Raw genomic sequence first — 21963 nt, forward strand, 5'->3', positions numbered from 1 at the left:
ATCCAGCTTTAGAACTTGTCAGTCACCGCAAGTGTATCTCTTCTGCCCCTTTGCAGTCTATCTCCGCTACCACTCCCAGTCCCAGGCAACCACTGATGGGCTGAGTCTATAGATTTACCTTTTCTGGACAATCCTTATAACTGGAATTATACAGTGTGTGGTTTTTTGCATCATCTGGTATTTTCCCTTAGTATGGTGTGTTTGACGTATATGCGTGTTGTGTGTGTCATTATTTGTTCTTTTTTATTACTGAGTAGTATCTCATTTATGGATGGACCTCAGTTCTCATGCATTCACTAGTTAATGGATATTTGGGTTGTTTCCACTTATTGTCTATTATGAATAAGAACTATTATGAACATTTGCATACATTTCAGTTATCTTGGGCTTCATGGGAGTAGAACTGCTGGATCATAAAGTAACAATGTTTAGCTTTTTGAGGAACTACCAGACCGTTTTCCAGGTTGTCAGCTGCGTCATTTTATAGTCTCTTCCAAAGGGGTATGAAGGTTCCAATTTCTTCATACCCTTCACCAACCATTTGTTATTTTCTGTAGTTTTGATTATAGCCACCCTCGTAGGTATGAAGTGGATCTTATAGTGGTTTTGATTTGAATTTCCTTCATGGCTGATGTTGAACATCTTTTCATGTGCTTATTGGCCATTTGTATATTTTTTTGTTTTTGGTGAAATATTGGTTCACATCTTTTACCTATTGGTTTATTTTTAATTATGTGTTTTAAAAATCTATTTCTGAAACTAACACAATATTGTAAATCAACTGTACTTCAATAAAAATTTTTTAATTAAAAATATATATTTTAGTTGTGGTAAAATGTACATAACATGAAATTTACCCTTTTAAACATTATTGATTTATTTTTAAAATTATTTTATTTTATTTACTTATTTTGGCTGCGCCGTGCAGCTTGTGGGATCTCAGTTCCTGGAGCAGGGATTGAACCCAGGCCATGGCAGTGAAAGCCTGGAATCCTAACCACTAGGCCACCAGAGAGAAATCCCTTTTTCTTAAAATTCTTTTTTAAAAAATTATTTATTTTAATTAAATTTTTTTATTAAAATTTTTTTTTTAAACCTAAGGAAACTTTCAGAAGAACTAGATGCCAGAAAACCTGGCCTGGTGGTCAGGCTTTTCCTCTGACCCACATAGTGCCCTGGGCCTTGCCTACAAAAATATAACGATAGCTGTTGATGTTGTTCCAGTGCTTTCTACTTCCCCTTCACCATGTCCTTCCAGCTGAAAGTTAGCCGGTTATGCAGGTAGTCCAAATACTGTCATTACTGCTATCTAAATTTTATTGTATGCTTATTCCATGCCCCACACTGAACATAGGAATCCTGTGAGGCTAATAGTTATTATTCCCTTTTTACAGATGAGCAAGCTGAGGCACAGAGTGGTTAAGTAATTTGACCAGGGTCACTCACACTAGGAATTCTGCACTGTTTCTGTTGGGTGTGATTTTTGATTCACTGACTCCTGTGGTCAGGCCTGTGCTGGGCACTCTTAGTACACGGGGTTAAGATGGGGATGAGCAAGTAAGCACACTAGTCAGAGAAACAGACAGTAAAATAATAAAAATAATTCATTCTTGTACAGAATCTTAGGGGCTGGGTTAAATGCCTTGCACAAAATATTTGAACTCAGCTTTGAAAGGTATATAAGATGTATGGTAGCCAGGTTTAACAAATCAAAATACTGGACACCCAATTGAATTTCAGTTTCAGATAAACAACAAATAATTTTTTAATATAAAAATATTTAGGGCTCCCCTGGTGGTGTGGTGGTTAAGAATCCGCCTGCCAATGCAGGGGACACGGGTTCGAGCACTGGTGCGGGAAGATCCCACATGCCATGGAGCAACTAAGCCCGTGTGCCACAACTGCTGAGCCTGCGCTCTGGAGCCCGCAAGCCACAACTACTGAGCCTGCGTGCCGCAACTACTGAAGCCCGCATGCCTAGAGCCTGTCCTCTGCAACAAGAGAAGCCACTGCAATGAGAAGCCCATGCACCGGAGCAAAGAGTAGCCCCCACTCGCCACAACTAGAGAGAGCTGCACACAGCAACGAAGAACCAAAGCAGCCCAAAATAAATAAATAAATTAAAAAATTTGGAACATTACCTTTTAGGATAAAAATATTTGGGTCATACTTATATTTTTTAAATTATTTGCTATTTATCTGAAATTCAAATAACTGGGTGTCCTGTATTTAGTCTGGCAATCCCAATAAGGTTGTTTTCCAAGTGGACAGAGTGGGGGAAAAAAAGGCTTTTTGGGGTCTCACAGTAAATTTTTTAAAATAAAAGTAACAATGGCCTTGCTAAAACATTCAAACAGTATGGAGCTGAGGCATGGTTCTGCATCTTTTCTGCCTCACAGATCATTATGCTGGAGACATTATTATGCACACAGGTCTTCCCCCATTCCTTTTAACAGCTGCATAGTATTCCATTGTCTGCCTGTGGTCATCTGGACTTCATTGAGCCTGTATGGATGGGATCACGATTCTGATGAGTACAAACAATGCTGCCAAGACATCCCTTGAACATACATCTCTATGGGCATTGTAGGGAAATTCCCAGACGTGGAATTGTGGTGTCACAGGGTCTGTGCATTTCACATTTTCATTGCTGTTGCCAGGTTCCTCACTAAAGGGCCTGCAGCAAACACACACCCATGCCATATTTTTCCATTTTTTTAAGTGTTTAAAATCTTTTGAAACCTTGGTAAATCTTGGAGTGAATTGTTCATATTCCTTCAGGGGCACATGGGAACTCTGAGAATATGATGAAAACGCCGGCCCTTTTTCCCAGAAAACTGTACGCCAGCACACACATACAACACATGGCCGACCTTTGGTGGGGGGTCTGTGTCTGTCCATAGCCCCCATCCCTGCTCCCAGGGCAGTAGTTCTCACACTGTAAGTAAAATAAGATTTCTGGGGAGCTCATTAAATATACAGATTGTGTTTCAGCAGCTCTTTTTGAGAGAACTGAGGACACTTGGGTAAAGGAGGAGACCAGACTTGGGGTGTAACTGGGTAATAGGACTCACTCGGAGTAGAGGTGGGGTAACTGGAGAGGCAGTGAAGCACTGTAGGGGCGAGTGGGACCTTTGGAATTGGCCTGAGCTTTGAATTTGGCTCTGTTACTCGCTGGCCAGGTGACCTAACCTGTGGAGGCCTTCATTTCCTTCCTTTTCTCTATGGAAGAGGCATGACAACGACCAACTCTCAGTGTCGAGTGAGGATTAAATGAGATACTGTAGCTCTGAGCAGTGCTAGGCATACTGCTGGGCCTGAGAAGCACTGGCTCTTGTCTTTAATATGTAACGTGTCTCACTTAAGACCTGGCCTTGAACGGCATAGTTCAATGATAACGTACCAGGTGTCTTATTATTTTCGTTGCCATCATAGGGCTTGAAGGGGAGGCTCTGGCCAGATGGCAAAGGGGGATGTGGCCTCTCCCAGGTGGTGGGAAGCGTTGAGAGATTTGAATGTGCAGTCTGAACATCAGGTATTCTTACTGTAAGTTTTCTTTCTTTACTCCCTAGAATGGCTTCAATAAGAAAAACCAGCCGTACTGTGCGTGATATCTTTGGTGACTTCAGTGATATTTCCTTAGAAGATTCAAAGATGGAAGAAATCCAGAACTTGGAAATCAGTAGAAGTCTTACCAGAATAGCGCCCGGTCCAAGCAGATTTCTAAAAAGAAACCAGACTATGGATGGAAAACACTTATTCCCGAAAGAGAATGCTTTCCTGGGGAGTGGGCCCTGGCTCTCTTCAGGTAGAGCTTCGACCACTGCCTCGAAGGTCAGGGCCAACGCTGCACTCACAAAGCTGGCCCAGATAGAAACCAAGATCAGGAACCGGAAGGTGCAGATGGATTTTTCTGACGTGGAATCTGACCTGAAGACCTCTGAGGACTGGCTTCCTAGCAGAGCAGACGAAAATCCCCCTAGCAGGACGGTTGACCTTTCTTCACAGAACACAGACAAAACCTCCCAGAAACAGGCCCTTGAAATTCCTGTCCCTGAGAGTGACATGCCGAGTGGGAAGGTCAGTAGGTTTCTAAAGAAGAGAGAAGCACCTGTGGAAAAGATATCCCCTGAAGCACATGTTGGGAAAGAGAGGGATCTTCAAACACCCAAAGAGAAAAAACCTCCTAGAAGACTGGATTCTCCAGACAGTGATGAAGAGGAAATGAAAGAGTTGCTGGGAAGCTTGATGGAATCTTCTAGCGAAAAACAAGCATCCACAAATCAGGGTTTCACCAGCACCAAAGTCAGTGAGAAAGAACAAACAAAACTAGTCTCGGTAAGGTTTGCATGTATTTATCTTGTACTTGTATGTACTTTGCATGTGTACCTTTCTGTCATAGCACTAGAGACTTTTGAAGAGAGCCATCACCCGTAAACACTTCAGAAAGTGTTTGATGAGGAGAGGTTGGGTTTCAGCCAATCACGGGTACCCATTGCTGGTCTGCTCTGTAAGGGACAGGATTTGGGACACGTCAGGCAGTTTTGCACTATGTGGAGCCTCGTAACTGTATACACCCCAGGACAGCACTTTGTATGACTGATCCAACACCAGCTGTGATCACTGCCATTGGTGATCCATGCCTATTTGTTGGCTGTACCACACAGGAATCACTAACTTGGGAAGGCTGCATTTCCATCTTCCAACTGTTCAATGCCAATGAACAGTTCAGTGGCATTAAGTGCATTCACGATGTTGTATAACCACCACCTCTGTCTAGTTCCAAAACGTTTTCATCATGCCAAAAGGAGACCCTTACCCAGTAATCCCTCCCTGTTTCCCCCTCCCCCAGACCCTAACAACCACTAATCTGCTTTGTGTCACTGTGGGTTTGCCTGTTCTAGACATCTCATGTAATGGAATCATACAACCTGTGGCCTTTTGTGTCTGGTTTCTTTCCCTTAGCATGATGTTTACGAGGTTCACTCACATTGTAGCATGTGTCAGTGCTTCATTCGTTTCTATGGCTGAGTAATATTCCATTGTGTGGATGGACCACATTTTATTTATCCATTTGTCCATTGATGGACATTTGGGTTGTTTCCGCCTTTTGGCGATTGTGAATAGTGTACAAGTATCTGTTTGAGTCCCTGTTTTCAATTCTTTGGTTTTATACCTAGGAGTCGAACTCTTGGGTCTTGTAGTAATTCTGTGTGTAACTTATCGAGGAACAGAGAAACTGTTTCCCACAGTGACTGCACCGTTTTACATTCCCACCAGCAGTGTATGGGTTCCAATTTCTCCACATCCTCACCAACACTTGTTATTTTTTGTTATTTATTTATTTATTTTGGTTATAGCCATCCTAGTTGGTGATGGGAAGGCTGCATTTTAAGGGGAAAAATCTGCATATTGATTTTGACTCTGTTGAAGATCCATGTTCTCAGGGGCCTTAGTTTAGAAAATGTGTAATTAACAATATGTATTTGAAAGCAAAGTGAATTTTTCTGATTATTTGTGGAGTATGTCTATTCCCAGTATTATCTTGTCTAAATGTTGTACCTTGACTTCCAGAGATGAGGGGAAGGGAAAGAAAGGGGCAGAGAGGGATAATGATTTGATCACCAAGGACTCATGCTCTCCACCAGCCATGATGTCCGATGATAAGGACTTATGTAGCGTGTGTTTGGTAATTTCCCTTCTTTTGTTTCCACCAAAGTAGGATCAGATCCCAAATCAACTGAGAGTCCTTTCGCTGCCCAGGAAGGATCTTTCCAGCTCAAAGCCATTTCCGACATCACGTCTGCCAACCTCACGGTCAGCAGATGGGACCCTTCGCAGTGCTGGCTCGAGAACTCGCTCCCCACAGATTCCCATTTCAGAGGACACAGCCTCCCACACGGCGTCACTTTCCATCCCCAGCGCCTTTCCGAAGTCCGTGCCCTCGACAGTGGGGGATGGCAAGCTCTCGTCCTCCCCGAGAAGGAGTGAGGCTGGGCCTCAGGATGAGTCTCCCTCAGAAGCCGCCGATGAAAGTCTAAATGGTAACCCTCATCCCTGCGCAGAGTTGTCACCCTGGGGCAGGAAGGGCAAGACCGCCTCTAGGATCCCTGGTGTGGTGGTCACAGGGTATTGTCATGAGGGGTGCGAGTCACACCCTTGGCTTCCTGACCTTCTTTCCTAGTTGAGGGGCTATGTCAGATTTTTTTGTGCTGTCTTTAAAGCCTTCTTCTAGTAACCCTACCCAATGACAGCAAAAACAGAAATCCTTCTAGAGCCTCGTGCAAGAGGACAGCAATGCAGTTTTCCTTGTTGTAAAAGAGAAATTTGCTTCCTTTCCTTTTTAACTTCAGAAAAAGAAACCAATCTCTAACCAGTCACAAACTTTTCTTTTTATAAGTTTATTTATTTTTGGCTGCATTGGGTCTTCGTTGCTGCGCACAGGCTTTCTCTAGTTGCGGCGAGCAGGGACTACTCTTCATTGTGGTGCGTGGGCTTCTCATTGTGGTGGCTTCTCTTGTTGCAGAGCACAGGCTCTAGGCACGCGGGCTTCAGTAGTTGTGGCTCGCGAGCTCTAGAGCACAGGTTCAGTAGTTGTGGCGCACGGGCTTAGTTGCTCCACGGCATGTGGGATCTTCCCAGACCAGGGCTCGAACCCGTGTCCCCTGCATTGGCAGGTGGATTCCTAACCACTGTGCCACCAGGGAAGTCCCTCATAAACATTTTTATTATTTCACCATCATTGAACGTGATTTTTATTTTAACATTGTATGTATTTAAGAAAGAGCAGAAAGAAAAAAGATGTGCAGCCAACATTGATTTCTCCCATCTGGTGCCTGATCGTCAAATCCGAGTTCAATAACTGTGTCTCGAGTACCTGCTGTGTGCCAGCACGTGCCAGGCATCATGGTGTCAGGAACAGGATGACAAACAAGCCAACTCTCCCCTGACCCCAAGTGCCAGGGTGATCCGTAGCCTGTGAATCAGTTGTAGGGGAGGAAAAATAGCTTTTTCCTTGTGTCCTTCTGGGTTCTCGGCTGGGGCTCTGTGACCAAAGGCAGGTTAACAGGAGAAGAGCATTCAGATATTAAATAAATATTTAATGTACGTTTTATGTGACACAGGAGCCTTCATAAGGAAATGGAAACCTGAAGAAACGGTCGCGCCTTCTGCTAGGTTTGATGGGAGAATAGTTGTGGGAGAATGTGATAGATGGATATGAGCCAAGGGTAGTAGATGAGGGGAGATGTAGTTGGGGTTGCTCAGTGTTCCCCCATCTTGGACATAAGGATGCTCCTTTCCTCCAGGTAGAGGGAAGGCACATCTTCTTACCTGAGGGCCTTACGACCTGATTCAGGGGAGAAGGTCAGGGAGTCCTTGCAGCCCCTGCTGTGTCTCAGATTCCTGCAGGTCAAAATATTCAAGATGCCAAGGTACCACCACATAGGGGGCGGGGAGGAGAAGCACGGCCAGCAAGAGTCCCTGCCATGCACCCTTGTGAGGGTTGGAGAAGGCAGCAAAACAGGCTCATGGATGTGAGGAAATCCCTTTGAGCCCCCTCAGGGGCCACCATCGGCCGGATGCCATTTGGCACCTCACTGATACGGTCTCGTATCTTGGGGCCCAAGGGGCTGGTGAGTGTGTGTCCACGCCAACCTGGCAGGTGTGGGTGAGAAGGTGGGTGTAGCTGGTGGGGCAGGTGCCAGACCCAGGTTCCTGCCCTCCTGGGCTGCCCATCCAGGCTGCCCCTCAGCCCTCGCTGCTGGCCTGGAGGGCCCCCTCGGTGTCCAGACCCCCACCTTCCCTCATTCTGATGCAGCCTCAAGGGAGGCACGTAGCAGGGAGTGGTGAGTACAAGTCTGAGTTTGGGGTCCAGCATACCTGAGATGGACATCCTTGCTCCACCTCTTTCTGGCCGTGCAGTGTCAGGCTCTCTGTGCCATGGTCTCCACATCTGTAACGTGGGGCAGAGCTGTGTCAGTGAGCTGGTGCCTGTGGAGTGCCTCAGTGGGGCCTCCTGCTCAGTAAGTGTGTGCGTGTCTGGGTTGGCTGATGTGACAATAACGTCATTCCTCAGCCAATGACAACACTGTTCCAGAGAGCTCATCCACAGTCTCCTGCAGTGCCTTGGCCCGAGGCTGCTGGGATGGCTTAGTTCAGAGGCTTTGTCCATGAACGTATCTCTGGACTTACGTGTCACGTGCATTGTGGTAACTGGCAGTGTTAGAGGAGCTTGGAGGCGGGGGCGAGACCCTCACACTAGAGTGATGAGCTGGGCTTTGTTTGATCTGGGTCTTAGGCTGCCAGAGGGCTGCACTCAGGTGACCTTTCCAAAGAGAGTAGACGGCTCAGTCTTCCATCTCCTGCTCATCCCCAGCGCTGTGCCACCTGTGGGAGGGCCCTGCTCCCGTCTGCTCCTGCTAACTGTCCCCTGCCTGTTCTTAGAATTGGGGGTCTCATCCTGCCCCCTCAGGGAGACTCACCCCTCCAACCTAGCATGTGCCCTCCGTGGAAGCCTCTAGACACCTTAGGCCCCCTTCAGAAGTGTCTGTTCAACTCAGCCATGATTGGATCATGTACCTGCTTGAGTTTTGAGGCCCCGCAGGGTGGACCCCCCCACCCCCCGTGCCCTTCCCATCTCCAGTTGTGTGCACACGCACACACACACACACGCACACCACACAGCCTTTGTGTCTCGGGCCTGAAATGAGCCACGTGATGGAGTCCCTGTGAATACTGGCAGCCGGTTGGCATACCCCGTCCTGGGGAGGAGTGGGCTCACATACTGATGGGGCAGAAACCCGCTGGGACACCCGAACTGCGCAGAGCCTTCCTCCTCCTGAGTAACCTGCACACAAGGCATTTGGGCGCTGGTGACTGGCCAGCTGGCACCACAGTTAGGTGTCCTTAACTTGCTTTAAATGAGAACTTAGGACGAGGTGCCAGTCCCCCTCTCCTACCTCAAGCACATGTGTCACTGGGTGTCCTTCCTTGCATCGTGATTGTCTCCTCTGTCTAGGCCAGAGGCTGAGAGGTCTGTGGTCTGTGTTTTGTTTCTTTGTTTTGCTTTGTTCTTTTGGCCTCACTGCACGTCCTGTGGGATCTTAGTTCCTTAGTTCCCCAACCAGGGATTGAACCCGGGCCCTTGGCAGTGAAAACGCAGAGTCCTAACAACTGGAAATTTCCCCATCGTCTGTTTTTTTTTTTTTTTTTCTTTGCACTGGGTCCCACAGATCCTGTGGCCAGACCTGGTGTCAGCTCCTCCTTCCCCAGCCAAGTCTCCAACCCCCTTGAGGTTATAACTCCCTCCTCTCAGACCTCCAGGGCCCCTGCACACATGTTCACAATACTTGGCTCTTCTTTTATTTAAAAAAAATTTTTTTAATGTTTTATTTATTTATTTTTGGCTGCATTCGGTCTTCATTGCTGTGTGCGGGCTTTCTTCTAGTTACAACGAGCGGGGGCTACTCTTCGTTGCGGAGCATGGGCTTCTCATTGGGGTGACTTCTCTTGTTGCAGAGCACAGGCTCTAGGGCACATGGGCTTCAGTAGTTGTGGCTCGTGGGCTTAGTTGCTCTGTGGCATTTGAGATCTTCCTGGACCAGGGTTCGAACCCATGTCCCCTGCACTGGCAGGCAGATTCTTAACCAGTGCGCCACCAGGGAAGCCCAGTCATCTGTTTTTATGAATAAAGTTTTTTTTTTTTTTTTTTTTTGGCCGCGCTGCGTGGCATGTGGGATCTCAGTTTCCCGACCAGGGATTGAACCCGCATCCCCTGCTTTGGAAGGCCGGAGTCTTAACTGCAGAACGATGGGGGAAGTCCCTATAAATAAAGTTTTACTGGGACACAGCCATACCCATTTGTTTACACATGGTCTGTGGCGGCTTTCGAATCATGAGGGCAGAGCTGAGCAATGGTGACAGAGACAGACTAGCCCGAAAAGCCAAAAGTATTTATGACCTAGCCCTTTAGAGAAAAAGCGCTTGGATCCCTGGGCTCACTTTCTGAGGACAGGGACTGCACGCCTTCTGCTCTTCCCATCCCTAGCACTTAGCCCGGTGCCTACAACAGGATGGTAAATGCATGTGGAGTAAATATTGGCATGTTACATTTTTGATTACAGATTTGAGAATAAACATTTTATCCCTTGATGATCTGGCTCCAGCTGTCAGTGAGAAATCAGACTTGGAACAGAAAGTAAGTACAAAAAACTGATTTTTCCTAACCGTTATGCCTCATTTAGGTCAGTGGTTCTCACCTGGGGGCGATTGCTCCCCTAGGGGACACTTGGCAATGTCTGGCAACACTGTGGTCATGACTGGGGTGCAGGGTGCTACTGGCATTCAGTGGGTAGTGGTCAGGGATGTCCTGTGCCAGTGTCCCACAATGCATAGGATGGCCCCCACTGCAAAGAATGTTCGTGTCTCAAATGTCAGCGTGCCATGGGTAGAGACCCTGATTTAGGTAATAACAGGATAGAGCTACTTAATATATCAGAAGATTAAAGCAGATCCCACTTCAACTTCCCCACAACTAACCTGTACTTGTTGCATCACCCCGTGGTGATTCTTTCCATATTAGTAACCACCTCATTATCAACGCATGTTTTGATAATACATAATAATGACATTTTAACAGATTTCACCCACGTGCCAGCTACACATGCTCACAACATCAGTGCTAAGTGCAGCAGCCTCGTGCTGAAGGGTTTCAAGAGTTCTGCTCACGGATACACAAGAGGAGGAAAAGACCTACAAAAACAAACCCAGAACAATTAAGAAAATGGTAATAGGAACATACATATCGAAATTACCTTAAACGTAAATGGATTAAATGCTCCAACCAAAAGACATAGACTGGCTGAATGGATACAAAAACAAGACTCATATATATGCTGTCTACAAGAGACCCGCTTCGGACCTAGGGACACATATAGACTGAAAGTGAGGGGATGGAAAAAGATATTCCATGCAACTGGAAATCAAAAGAAAGTTGGAGTAGCAATTCTCATATCAGACAAAAGTGACTTTCAAATAAAGACTATTAGAAGAGACAAAGAAGGACACTACATAATGATCAAGGGATCAATCCAAGAAGAAGATATAACAGTGATAAATATTTATGCGCCCAACATAGGAGCACCTCAGTACATAAGGCAAATGCTAACAGCCATAAAAAGGGAAATCGACAGTAACACAATCATAGTAGGGGACTTTAACACCCCACTTTCACCAATGGACAGATCATCCAAAATGAAAATAAATAAGGAAACACAAGCTTTAAATGACACATGGACTTAACTGATATTTATAGGACATTCCACCCAAAAACAACAGAATACGCTTTCTTCTCAAGTGCTTATGGAACATTCTCCAGGATAGACCATATCTTGGGTCACAAATCAAACCTTGGTAAATTTAAGAAAATTGCAATCATGTCAAGTATCTTTTCCGACCACAACGCATTGAGACTAGATATCAATTACAAGAAAAAAACTGTAAAAAATACAAACACATGGAGGCTAAACAACACGTTAAATAACCAATAGATCACTGAAGAAATCAAAGAGGAAATAAAAAAATACCTAGAAATAAATGACACGATGACGCAAAACATGGGATGCATAAAAAGCAGTTCTAAGCAGGAAGTTTATAGCAGTACAATCCTACCTCAGGAAACAAGAAATATCTCAAATAAACAACCTAGCCTTACATCTAAAGCAATTAGAGAAAGAAGAACAAAAATCCCCCAAAGTTAGCAGAAGGAAAGAAATCATACAGATCAGATCAGAAATAAATGAAAAAGAAATGAAGGAAACGATAGCAAAGATCAATAAAACGAAAAGCTCGTTCTTTGAGAAGATAAAATTGATAAACCGTTAGCCAGACTGATCAGGAAAAAAGGAGAAGACTCAAATCAACAGAATTAGAAATGAAAAAGGAGAAGTAACAACTGACACTGCAGAAATACAAAGGATCATGAGAGATCACTACAAGCAACTATATGCCAATAAAATGGACAACCTGGAAGAAATGGACAAATTCTTAGAAAAGTACCACCTTCCGAGACTGAACCAGGAAGAAATAGAAAATATAAACAGATCAATCACAAGCACTGAAATTGAGACTGTGATTAAAAATCTTCCAACAGGGCTTCCCTGGTGGCGCAGTAGTTGAGAGTCCACCTGCTGATTCAGGGGACACGGGTTCGTGCCCTGGTCCGGGAAGATCCCACATGCCGTGGAGTGGCTGGGCCCGTGAGCCATGGCCGCTGAGCCTGAGTGTCTGGAGCCTGTGCTCCGTAATGGGAGAGGCCGCAACAGTGAGAGGCCTGCGTACCGCAAAAAAAAAAAAAAAAGAAAAAAAATCTTCCAACAAACAAAAGCCCAGGACCAGATGGCTTCACAGGTGAATTCTATCAAACATTTAGAGAAGAGCTAACACCTATTCTTCTCAAACTCTTCCAAAATATAGCAGAGGGAGGAACACTTCCAAACTCATTCTACGAGGCCACCATCTCCCTGATACCAAACCCAGACAAAGTTGTCACAAAAAAAGAAAACTACAGGCCAATATCACTGATGAACATAGATGCAAAAATCCTCAACAAAATACTGGCAAACAGAATCCAACAACACATTAAAAGGGTCATACACCACAATCAAGTGGTGTTTGTCTCAGGAATGCAAGGATTCTTCAATATATGCAAATCAATCAATGTGATACACCATATTAACAAATTGAAGGATAAAAACCATATGATAATCTCAGTAGATGCATAAAAAGCTTTTGACAAAATTCAACACCCATTTATGATAAAAAACTCTCCAGAAAGTAGGCATAGATGGAACCTACCTCAACATAATATAGGCCATATATGACAAACCCACAGCCAACATTCTCAATGGTGAAAAACTGAAACCATTTCCTCTAAGATCAGGAAGAAGACAAGGTTGCCCACTCTCACCATTATTATTCAACATAGTTTTGAAAGTTTTAGCCACAGCAATCAGAGAAGAAAAAGAAATAAAAGGAATCCAAATCAGAAAAGAAGAAGTAAAGCTGTCACTGGTTGCAGACGTTACATAGAGAATCTTCAAGATGCCACCAGAAAACTACTAGAGCTAATCAATGAACTTGATAGAGTGGCAGGATACAAAATTAATGTACAGAAATATCTTGCATTCCTGTACACTAATGATGAAAAATGATGATGAAAGAGAAATTAAGGAAACACTCCCATTTACCATTGCAACAAAAAGAATAAAATACCTAGGAATAAACCTACCTAAGGAGACAAAAGACCTGTATGCAGAAAACTATAAGACACTGATGAAAGAATTAAAGTTGATACAAACAGATGGAGAGATATACCATGTTCTTGGATTGGAAGAATCAACATTGTGAAAATGACTCTACTACCCAAAGCAATCTGCAGATTCAGTGCAATCCCTATCAAACTACCAATGGCATTTTTCACAGAACTAGAACAAAAAATTTCACAATTTGTATGGAAACACAAAGACCCCGAAAAGCCAAAGCAATCTTGAGAAAGAGAAATGGAGCTGGAGAATCAGGCTCCCTGACTTCAGACTATACTACAAAGCTACAGTCATCAAGACAGTATGGTATTAGCACAAAAACAGAATATAGATCAATGGAACAGGCAGCCCAGAGATAAGCCCACGCACATATGGTCACCTTATCTTTGATAAAGGAGGCAAGAATATACAATGGAGAAAAGACAGCCTTTTCAATAAGTGGTATTGGGAAAACTGGACAGCTACACATAAAAGAATGAAATTAGAACACTTCTTAACACCATACACAAAAATGAACTCACAATGGATTAAAGACCTAAATGTAAGGCCAGACACTATAAAACTCTTAAAGGAAAACATACACAGAACACCCTATGACATAAATCACAGCAAGATCCATTTTGACCGACCTCCTAGATAAATGGAAATAAAAACAAAAATAAACAAATGGGACCTAATGAAACTTAAAGACTTTTGCACAGCAAAGGGAACCATAAACAAGACGAAAAGAAAACCCTCAGAATGGGAGAAAATATTTGCAAACGAAGCAACTGACCAAGGGTTAATCTCCAAAATATACAAGCAGCTCATGCAGCTCAATATCAAAAAAACAAACAACCCAATCCAAAAATGGGCAGAAGACCTAAACAGACATTTCTCCAAAGAAGATACACAGATTGCCAACAAACACATGAAATGATGCCCAACATCGCTAATCATTAGAGAAATGCAAATCAAAACTACAATGAGGTATCACCTCACACCAGTCAGAATGGCCATGATCAAAAAATCTACAAACAATAAATGCTGGAGAGGGTGTGGAGAAAAGGGAGCCCTCTTGAACTGTTGGTGGGAATGTAAATTGATACAGCCACTGTGGAGAACAGTATGGCGGTTCCCTAAGAAACTAAAAATAGAACTACCGTATGACCCAGCAATCCCACTACTGGGCATATACCCTGAGAAAACCATAATTCAAAAAGAGCCACGTACACAATGTTCATTGCAGCAGTCTTTTCAATAGCCAGGACATGGAAGCGTCCATTGACAGATGAATGGATAAAGAAGATGTGGCACATATATACAATGGAATATTACTCAGCCATAAAAAGAAATGAAATTGTCATTTGTAGTGAGGTGGGTGGATGTAGAGTCTGTCCTACAGAGTGAAGTAAGTCAGAAAGAAAAACAAATACCATATGCTAACACATACATATGGAATCTTAAAAAAAAACGTTTTGATGAACCTAGGGGCAGGACAGGAATAAAGATGCAGACGTAGAGAATGGACTTGAGGACACGGGGAGGGGGAAGGGTCAGCTGAGAGTAACTTTGACGTATACACCAGCAAAATTAAAATAGATATTACATTTATTTTACATTTATCCCTAGTGGGAACAGCTGCATAGCACAGGGAGATCAGCTCGGTGCTTTGTGACCACCTAAAGGGGTGGGATAGGGAGGGTGGGAAGGAGATGCATGAGGGAGGGGATATGGGGATAAATGTATACATATAGCTGATTCACTTTGTTATACAGCAGAAACTAGCACAACGTTGTAAAGATGTTAAAAAAAAAAAAAGAGTTCAGCTCACGATACTCAGCCTGCCTAAATCTAGGAAGGACAGCGTGGACCCTCACCTCCTGGGCCCTTGGGGTGTCCTTATCCTAACGCAGTTGTATTCTGAGCTTGTTCATTCGAAAACACTTTCCAGTGACCTCTGCCATCCTTTGTTTTAGAAAGGTCAGGGGGAAAAGGCATCCAGCAAAAGCCCCTGGGCTGGGGCCCCCCCCTCTGGAAGCAAGATTTCTGAGTGCCTGAGCCAGCGGTCTGTCTTGTCCCCTGGACCCAAGGGCACTTCTAGCCTGGGGTCAAAGTCTCAGGAACCTACGGCCAGCACAGTGAGCTCGGCTTATTCGGATGATTTTGAAAAATCCCCCAGTCCAACAGCATCTGAGTCGATGCCCCATTCTGAGGAGTCTCCTGACAGGACGCTGGCGACTTGGTCTGAATTTTCTGCAAGCCTGAAGACAGACCTTCCTCCACCAACTCCCAAGTCTCGGAAAAAGTGGGCCAGGGGTGTTACAAGAGTCATGGTGAAGGAGATGGCTGTGCAGACCCTCGATCCTGCCTTCACCTACCAGTGGGCTAAGGGTAAGCATGTTGGTTGGAGGAGGGAGGGGCAGGCCAGAGTCAGCGACAGGCAGGAGCCCTGGGGCCAGGAGGTCTGGGTTGTCGTCATTAGTCAGCTGGGGGGACCTCAGCACCCTGTTTCCTCTCCCACAGAAGAGGGGGCTCCTTGGGTACTCCCCACTGTCTTCCAAGCTCTAAAACACTGAAAGGTTTCAAACCAAAGACTAAGGCAGTGGTTCTCAGCTGGGTTGATCCTGGCCCCAGGGGACAGACATCGGCAAGGTCTGGGTGACGGGAAGTCTGTGGGTGGAGGCCAGGGGTGCTGCTCAACATCCTGCAGTGGCCAGGATGGCCTGGCCAGAGAGTGACCCCGCCCCAAATGTCAGTGTTACCCAGGGTGACAGGAACCGCCTTCTGGGACAGCATGTCCTCAGGCACTTTGTGGGGCCCCAGCATGGGGGCTCCAAGGGCTGCTGTGTTGCCCAGCTGGCTGGTTGTCTGAACTCGCTGCGTTTGTCGGTGGATTCTCTTCAGGGGTGCAGCAGGCACTGCTCATCTTTTCTCGTGTCCCCAGCATTGGTCTTGGCCCTTGCGGATGGAAAGGTTGCTTTCTTTTAGCGAGTCTCCTGCTCCCTTTTCTTGTCTAGACAACACCCGCAATACGGACAGAACTTGTTTCCAGACTGTGCGCTGGGGTGCGGTTCTCCCTTTGTCTGTTCATTTGGATTTGGGGGCTTAGTCATACATCCGCTGGGACCTCACACCTGGCTGGGGGCGTGACTGTTCTGTTTCTCAGGGAGGAAGGTCAGTCAGACGAGCCAACTCAGATCACTAGAAGGTGTTCAAGGGGATTTTAAACCCTGGTTCTGTGTCCCTCTCCAGGTCCTCCTGCTGCCTTTCTGACAGCCTAGCCTGTGGACAGCAAATGTGCCCATTTTTGTTTCTTTTTTTGCAATTTAAAGAGATGGACATGGGGTGGGGGGAAGGGCAAGCTGGGACGAAGTGAGAGTGTGGCATGGACATATATACACTACCAAACGTAAAATAGATAGCTAGTGGGAAGCAGCCGCATAGCACAGAGAGATCAGCTCGGTGCTTTGTGACCACCTAGAGGGGTGGGATAGGGAGGGTGGGAGGGAGACACAAGAGGGAGGGGATATGGGGATATATGTATATGTATAGCTGATTCACTTTGTTATACAGCAGAAACTAACACACCATTGTGAAGCAATTATACTCCAATAAAGATGTTTTTTAAAAAAAAGTGAAAAATAAAAAATAAAGAGATGCTTTCATAAAACATTGGTGGTGCTGATTTCCTAGACGCGGCCTGACTTTGAAAGGAGGGGGGAAAAAGGCACCATAAATCAGCCAGCCAGTTAGAATCCAGGGAACATTCCGAAGCCCTCAAATAGCTGTGGAAGGAGGGCAGAGCCAGGGGAGGGCACGATGCCACAGTTGTCAGCCGTGCTGAGCTGTGGTGACCACTTCAGCCAGCACACCTGACTTGTATATTGAACAGGGAGAACCTACCAGAAAGATGGAGGCAGGTTTGGGAAATTTTTAAAAGGGGTAACGGTTAAAAAAGCAAGGAGGGTGGCCATCACATTCAGAAAGAGAAAAGGACAGATTCATGTAGCTTATTTCAGCCTCACACCTGTTGATGAGAAAGTCATTGCTCTGAATCCTGCCCACTCACCTCTCCCCCTTTGTCCTTGGGACAGCGGCCGGCGTAGCGGCCATCGGACCAGCCCTGGGAGGTGCCTATGTGGACCCCTCGCCCATCGCCAGCCACGTCATCAGTGCGGACGCCATAGAAGGTAACAGCCCAGCTCACCTTGTGGGTCCCTTAGGTCGAGGACACCGATGTTGGACAGAACAGGAAGGCTACCAGGAACATACCTATGAGCCTTCCACCCCCACAGGGCCATCTTTATTTTGTGTGTTCCCCTCAGAGCCTTTCTGTCCAGAATCCACAGGTGTTTTCCTCTGGAAGACACTCAGCCAGTACTGAGCGGCCCAGCCCTGTGGACGTGACACTTGCCTCCTTGCTGAGTGTGGGAGAGTCGTGGGGCCCTGGGGAGGCCCAGCCCAGCCTCGGGCAATAGGAAGACGCCCAGCAGCCACCTTGGGAAACCCAGTCTGTGTCAGGTCCCGCGGGGCTGCTGATGACTCGCATGACACAAGCAAGGATCCGTCTAGAACCTGCTTTTTTCCCCCCATTTCCATTTTCTTAACATTTTTAGATGATGAAGATATTAAAATATATTGGTTGTAATATGTGAAATATTTATATCCTTAAAAAAATCTCCTGTTTTTAGACACAATATTAACCTCACTCAACAATTTTTCCACATTACTGTTTAGTTTTATTAATGATCATTTTTAACAGTTAAAAATTTTTTTAATTTTATTTTTTGGCTGCAGTGGGTCTTCGTTGCTGAGCGGGGGATACTCTTTGTCGCGGTGCGCGGGCTTCTCATTGCGGTGGCTTCTCTTGTTGCGGAGCACGGGCTCTAGGCGCGCTGGCTTCAGTAGTTGTGGCGCGCGGGCTCAGTAGTTGTGGCTTGCGGGCTCTAGAGCGCAGGCTCAGTAGTTGTGGCGCACGGGCTTTGTTGCTCCACGGCATGTGGGATCTTCCCGGACCAGGGCTCGAACCCGTGTCCCCTGCATTGGCAGGTGGATTCTTAACCACTGCGCCACCAGGGAAGCCCCAGTTGCAGTTATTTTTTTTTTTTTTTTTTTTTTTTTTTTTTTTTTTTTTTTTGCGGTACGCGGGCTTCTCACTGTTGTGGCCTCTCCCGTTGCGGAGCACAGGCTCCGGACGCGCAGGCTCAGCGGCCATGGCTCACGGCCCAGCCGCTCTGCGGCATGTGGGATCTTCCCGGACCGGGCCACGATCCCGTGTCCCCTGCATCGGCAGGCGGACTCTCAACCACTGCGCCACCAGGGAAGCCCTGCAGTTATTTTTAATTGTACTTTTATTTAGTTAATTATTATATTTTAATTGCATTTTAAATTATTTTAATTATGTGTTTAAAAATTCATAGTGTAAAATTTACCCTCTTCCCCATTTTTAAGTGTACAGTTCAGGAGTGTTAGATTCGCACTGTGCGGTTGCAGTTTGGGGAGCCGTGTCACTGGCCTTCTTTCCTTGTGTTGGATGCTGAGGTGAGGCTTCCGGTTCTGCCTGGGAGCTGAGCTGAGGGTGTGAGATCCACACAAAGTCAGCGAAGAGAGTGGTTCCTTTACTACTGAGTAGAGAGAGGCACAGAATAGGCGAGTCCTTTGCTGCTTCCGAAGGTGGCAGCACCTGCAGAGAGCATCCCGACACAGTCCACGGTTGGGGGCTGCAGGGCCCTTGCGGGGAGCGGGTCTGGCCAGGGGGACGGGGCCCCGGGGGCTGCCGACTGACACGGAACCCGGTGCAGCCCTGACAGCGTACAGCCCGGCCGTGTTCGCGCTCAACGATGTGCTGAAGCAGCAACTGAGCCTGACACAGCAGTTCATCGAGGCCAGCCGGCACCTGCATGCATCCCTCCTGCGCTCCCTGGACCGGGACTCATTCCATTACCACACCCTGGAGGAAACCAAAGAGGTGACCATGGTGCAGCTGACCCTTCCCGGGAAAGAGAGGGCAGGCGGCTTCCCACGCTCAGCCCGGGGTGGCGGGGACGCTGGGGGCCCCGCCACCTTCACCTTCAGTCCTCGTGGAAGGAGTCCTGTTCTCTCTTTGGCCATGACCAGGGCTGGTGCGGGGCAGGGGCACTGAGAGCCAGCCGCAGCCCAGGCTCTGTGTGACCTCGGACCAAAGGTGACCTCCTCGGTGAGGGTCCTGTCCCTCTACCTACCGTTCCCGTGGGCCACCACAGGCAGGGCCCCTCAGTCCCAAGGGCTAAGCTCAAGGGATGTCACACTCACCTCTATTTTTCCCTCCAAAATTTATTTTTTTGTCTGATTACAAAAAATATTGTATAAAAATTTTGTTGGAGATATGTAGCCTATAAAGTTCTCCATAATTTCAGAGATAACTATTACCAACTTGATATATAGTCTTTAGATTTTTCCTATGTAAAGTATAAACTGTGATGTACATGTACAATATTTTATCTTACATATTTTATACTATGTATAAAATATATAGAAGAGGTATAGTATTTATATATAATAACATGATATATATATTTCTTTACAGAAATGGCATCATACTATATGAGTTGTTCTGCATGGTGATTTTTATCATTTTATCTACAAATATTTCAGTATATATTTCTTAAAAATAAAGACTTTAAAAAAATAGTCACAATGCCAGTATACCAAAACCAAATTAACTTTTTTTTTTGGTTTTGCTTGTGGGATCTTAGTTTCCTGACTAGGGATCAAACCCGTGCCCTTGGCAGTGAAAGTGCAGAGTCCTAACCACCGGACAGCCAGGGAATTCCTGCAGCATTTTTTTTTTTGTTTGGCTGCGTTGGGTCTTTCTTGCTGTGTGTCGGCTTTTCTCTAGTTGCGGCGAGCAGGGGCTACTCTTCATAGTGGTGTGCAGGCTTCTAATTAGGTGGCTTCTCCTGTTGCAGAGCATGGGCTCTAGGCGCGCGGGCTTCAGTAGTTGTGGCTCGTGGGCTCTAGAGTGCAGTCTCAGTAGTTGTGGCACACAGGCTTAGTTGCTCCGCAGCATGTGGGATCTTCCTGGACCAGGGCTCGAACCCGTGTCCCCTGCATTGGCAGGCGGACTCTTAAACCACTGCGCCACCAGGGAAGCCCTAAGTTTTCTTGATATCATTAGATATCCAGTGTTCAGATTTCCACTCATCTCATAAAAGTTGTACCTTTTTCTCCTGTTTATTTCATCAGTGTCCAAAGTGGTACATCAAGATTGTTTGGGGCTTCCCTGGTGGCACAGTGGTTGAGAGTCCACCTGCCAATGCAGGGGATGCGGGTTCGTGCCCCGGTCTGGGAAGGTCCCACATGCCGCGGAGCGGCTGGGCCCGTGAGCCATGGCCGCTGAGCCTGCGTGTCCGGAGCCTGTGCCCTGCAACGGGAGAGGCCACAACAGTGAGAGGCCCGCGTACCGCAAAAAAAAAAAAGATCATTTGATGTCTTAATCTAGAGCAGTGGTTCTCAGCCCTGAGCAGCGTCAGACCCCTGAGGGCCTGACCACTGGGGTTGTGTTGGCAGCAGGGTGGGCCTAGCAGTGGGCGTTTCTCCCATGGGCCCATTGGGGACCCACTTTGAGAACCACTGCTCTAGAGGTCTTCGCCCCTCCCCCATCTCTTTTGTTTCCTTGCAGTTTACTGGTTGGAAGAAAACGGGTTGTCCTGGGACTTCCCTGGCGGTCCAGTGGTTAAGACTCTGTGCTTCCAGTGCAGGGGGTGTGGGTTCGATCCCTGGTTGGGGAACAAAGATCCCACATGCCGCACGGTGTGGCCAAGAAAAAAAGAAAATAGGTTATCTGACGGTTTCCCACATTCTGGACTGGGCTGATTGCTCCCCAGTGGGGTCCTTTTAACTTGTTCCTCTGTTGGATGTGCATCAGTTGATTGGATGCAGGCTGGATCTGACTGGATCTGACTATGTCACCTGCCTGCAGCCCACGTGTGGCTGCCTGCTCTCTGCTCCAGGCCCACACCCTGAGAGTGGCACCCAAGTCCCTCTCCCCAACCTGTCCTCTGAGGGCACCCCGGGTAGCCCTGACCCTCACCACGGTCCCTTTTCCCTTCCAGGCTCAGTCAGGGCTCACCCCGTGCAGGGTACCTGCCCGGAGGCTGCCTGGGTTCACCTCTCCTCTTCTGTTTCCATTGCCACCTGGCATCCCTTCATTTTTTCTGTTAGCCCCTGGGGATAGGCACCATCTCCAGGACCCAGAGCCTCAGTAGACTGAGGCAGCAGTGGTGATGGCTTCCCTGTGTGTCCTCTGCCCCACAGTACATCAGGCAACACAAGCCCACCCCGCTGACCATGGAGGAGGCCCTGGAGGAGGTGAAGAAGGAGCTGTGAACACCGGGAGGTGAGACAGACTCACGGGTCTAAGGAGCTGGTCCCGTAAACCAGCCGTGACGCTCACACCTTAGTTCCCAGGGGACATTCCCAGTGGTGGGGGCAGGTGGCACCCAGGACTCACCTGCGAGGAATCCCAGCTGCAGCCTTTTCTAGCTGAGTAGTTGAGCCCTCCGAGCCCCCATTTCCTCAGTGTGCATGGCACCTGAGAGGACGTACCACAGGCCAGTGGAAATGGAACCCCAGGTGGAGCTGTCACCACTCGTGGCAGGACAGAGGATGCCAGCCTGTC

General features: G+C 46.8%; 1 protein-coding gene across 1 annotated transcript; it reads left to right on the forward strand.

Moving 5' to 3' along the window:
- Nucleotides 1–3573: 3573 nt before the first annotated feature.
- C3H19orf44 (chromosome 3 C19orf44 homolog) lies at nt 3574–21671 on the forward strand. The gene is made up of 7 exons (XM_065873780.1): nt 3574–4338; nt 5729–6044; nt 10125–10198; nt 15281–15695; nt 17399–17494; nt 19106–19272; nt 21600–21671. Exons 1-7 carry the CDS (start codon nt 3574–3576, stop codon nt 21669–21671), a joined length of 1905 nt encoding a protein of 634 aa, XP_065729852.1.
- The last annotated feature ends 292 nt before the right edge of the window (nt 21672–21963 follow it).

The sequence above is a fragment of the Phocoena phocoena genome, chromosome 3 (genome assembly GCF_963924675.1).
Source record: "Phocoena phocoena chromosome 3, mPhoPho1.1, whole genome shotgun sequence".
NCBI lineage: Eukaryota > Metazoa > Chordata > Mammalia > Artiodactyla > Phocoenidae > Phocoena > Phocoena phocoena.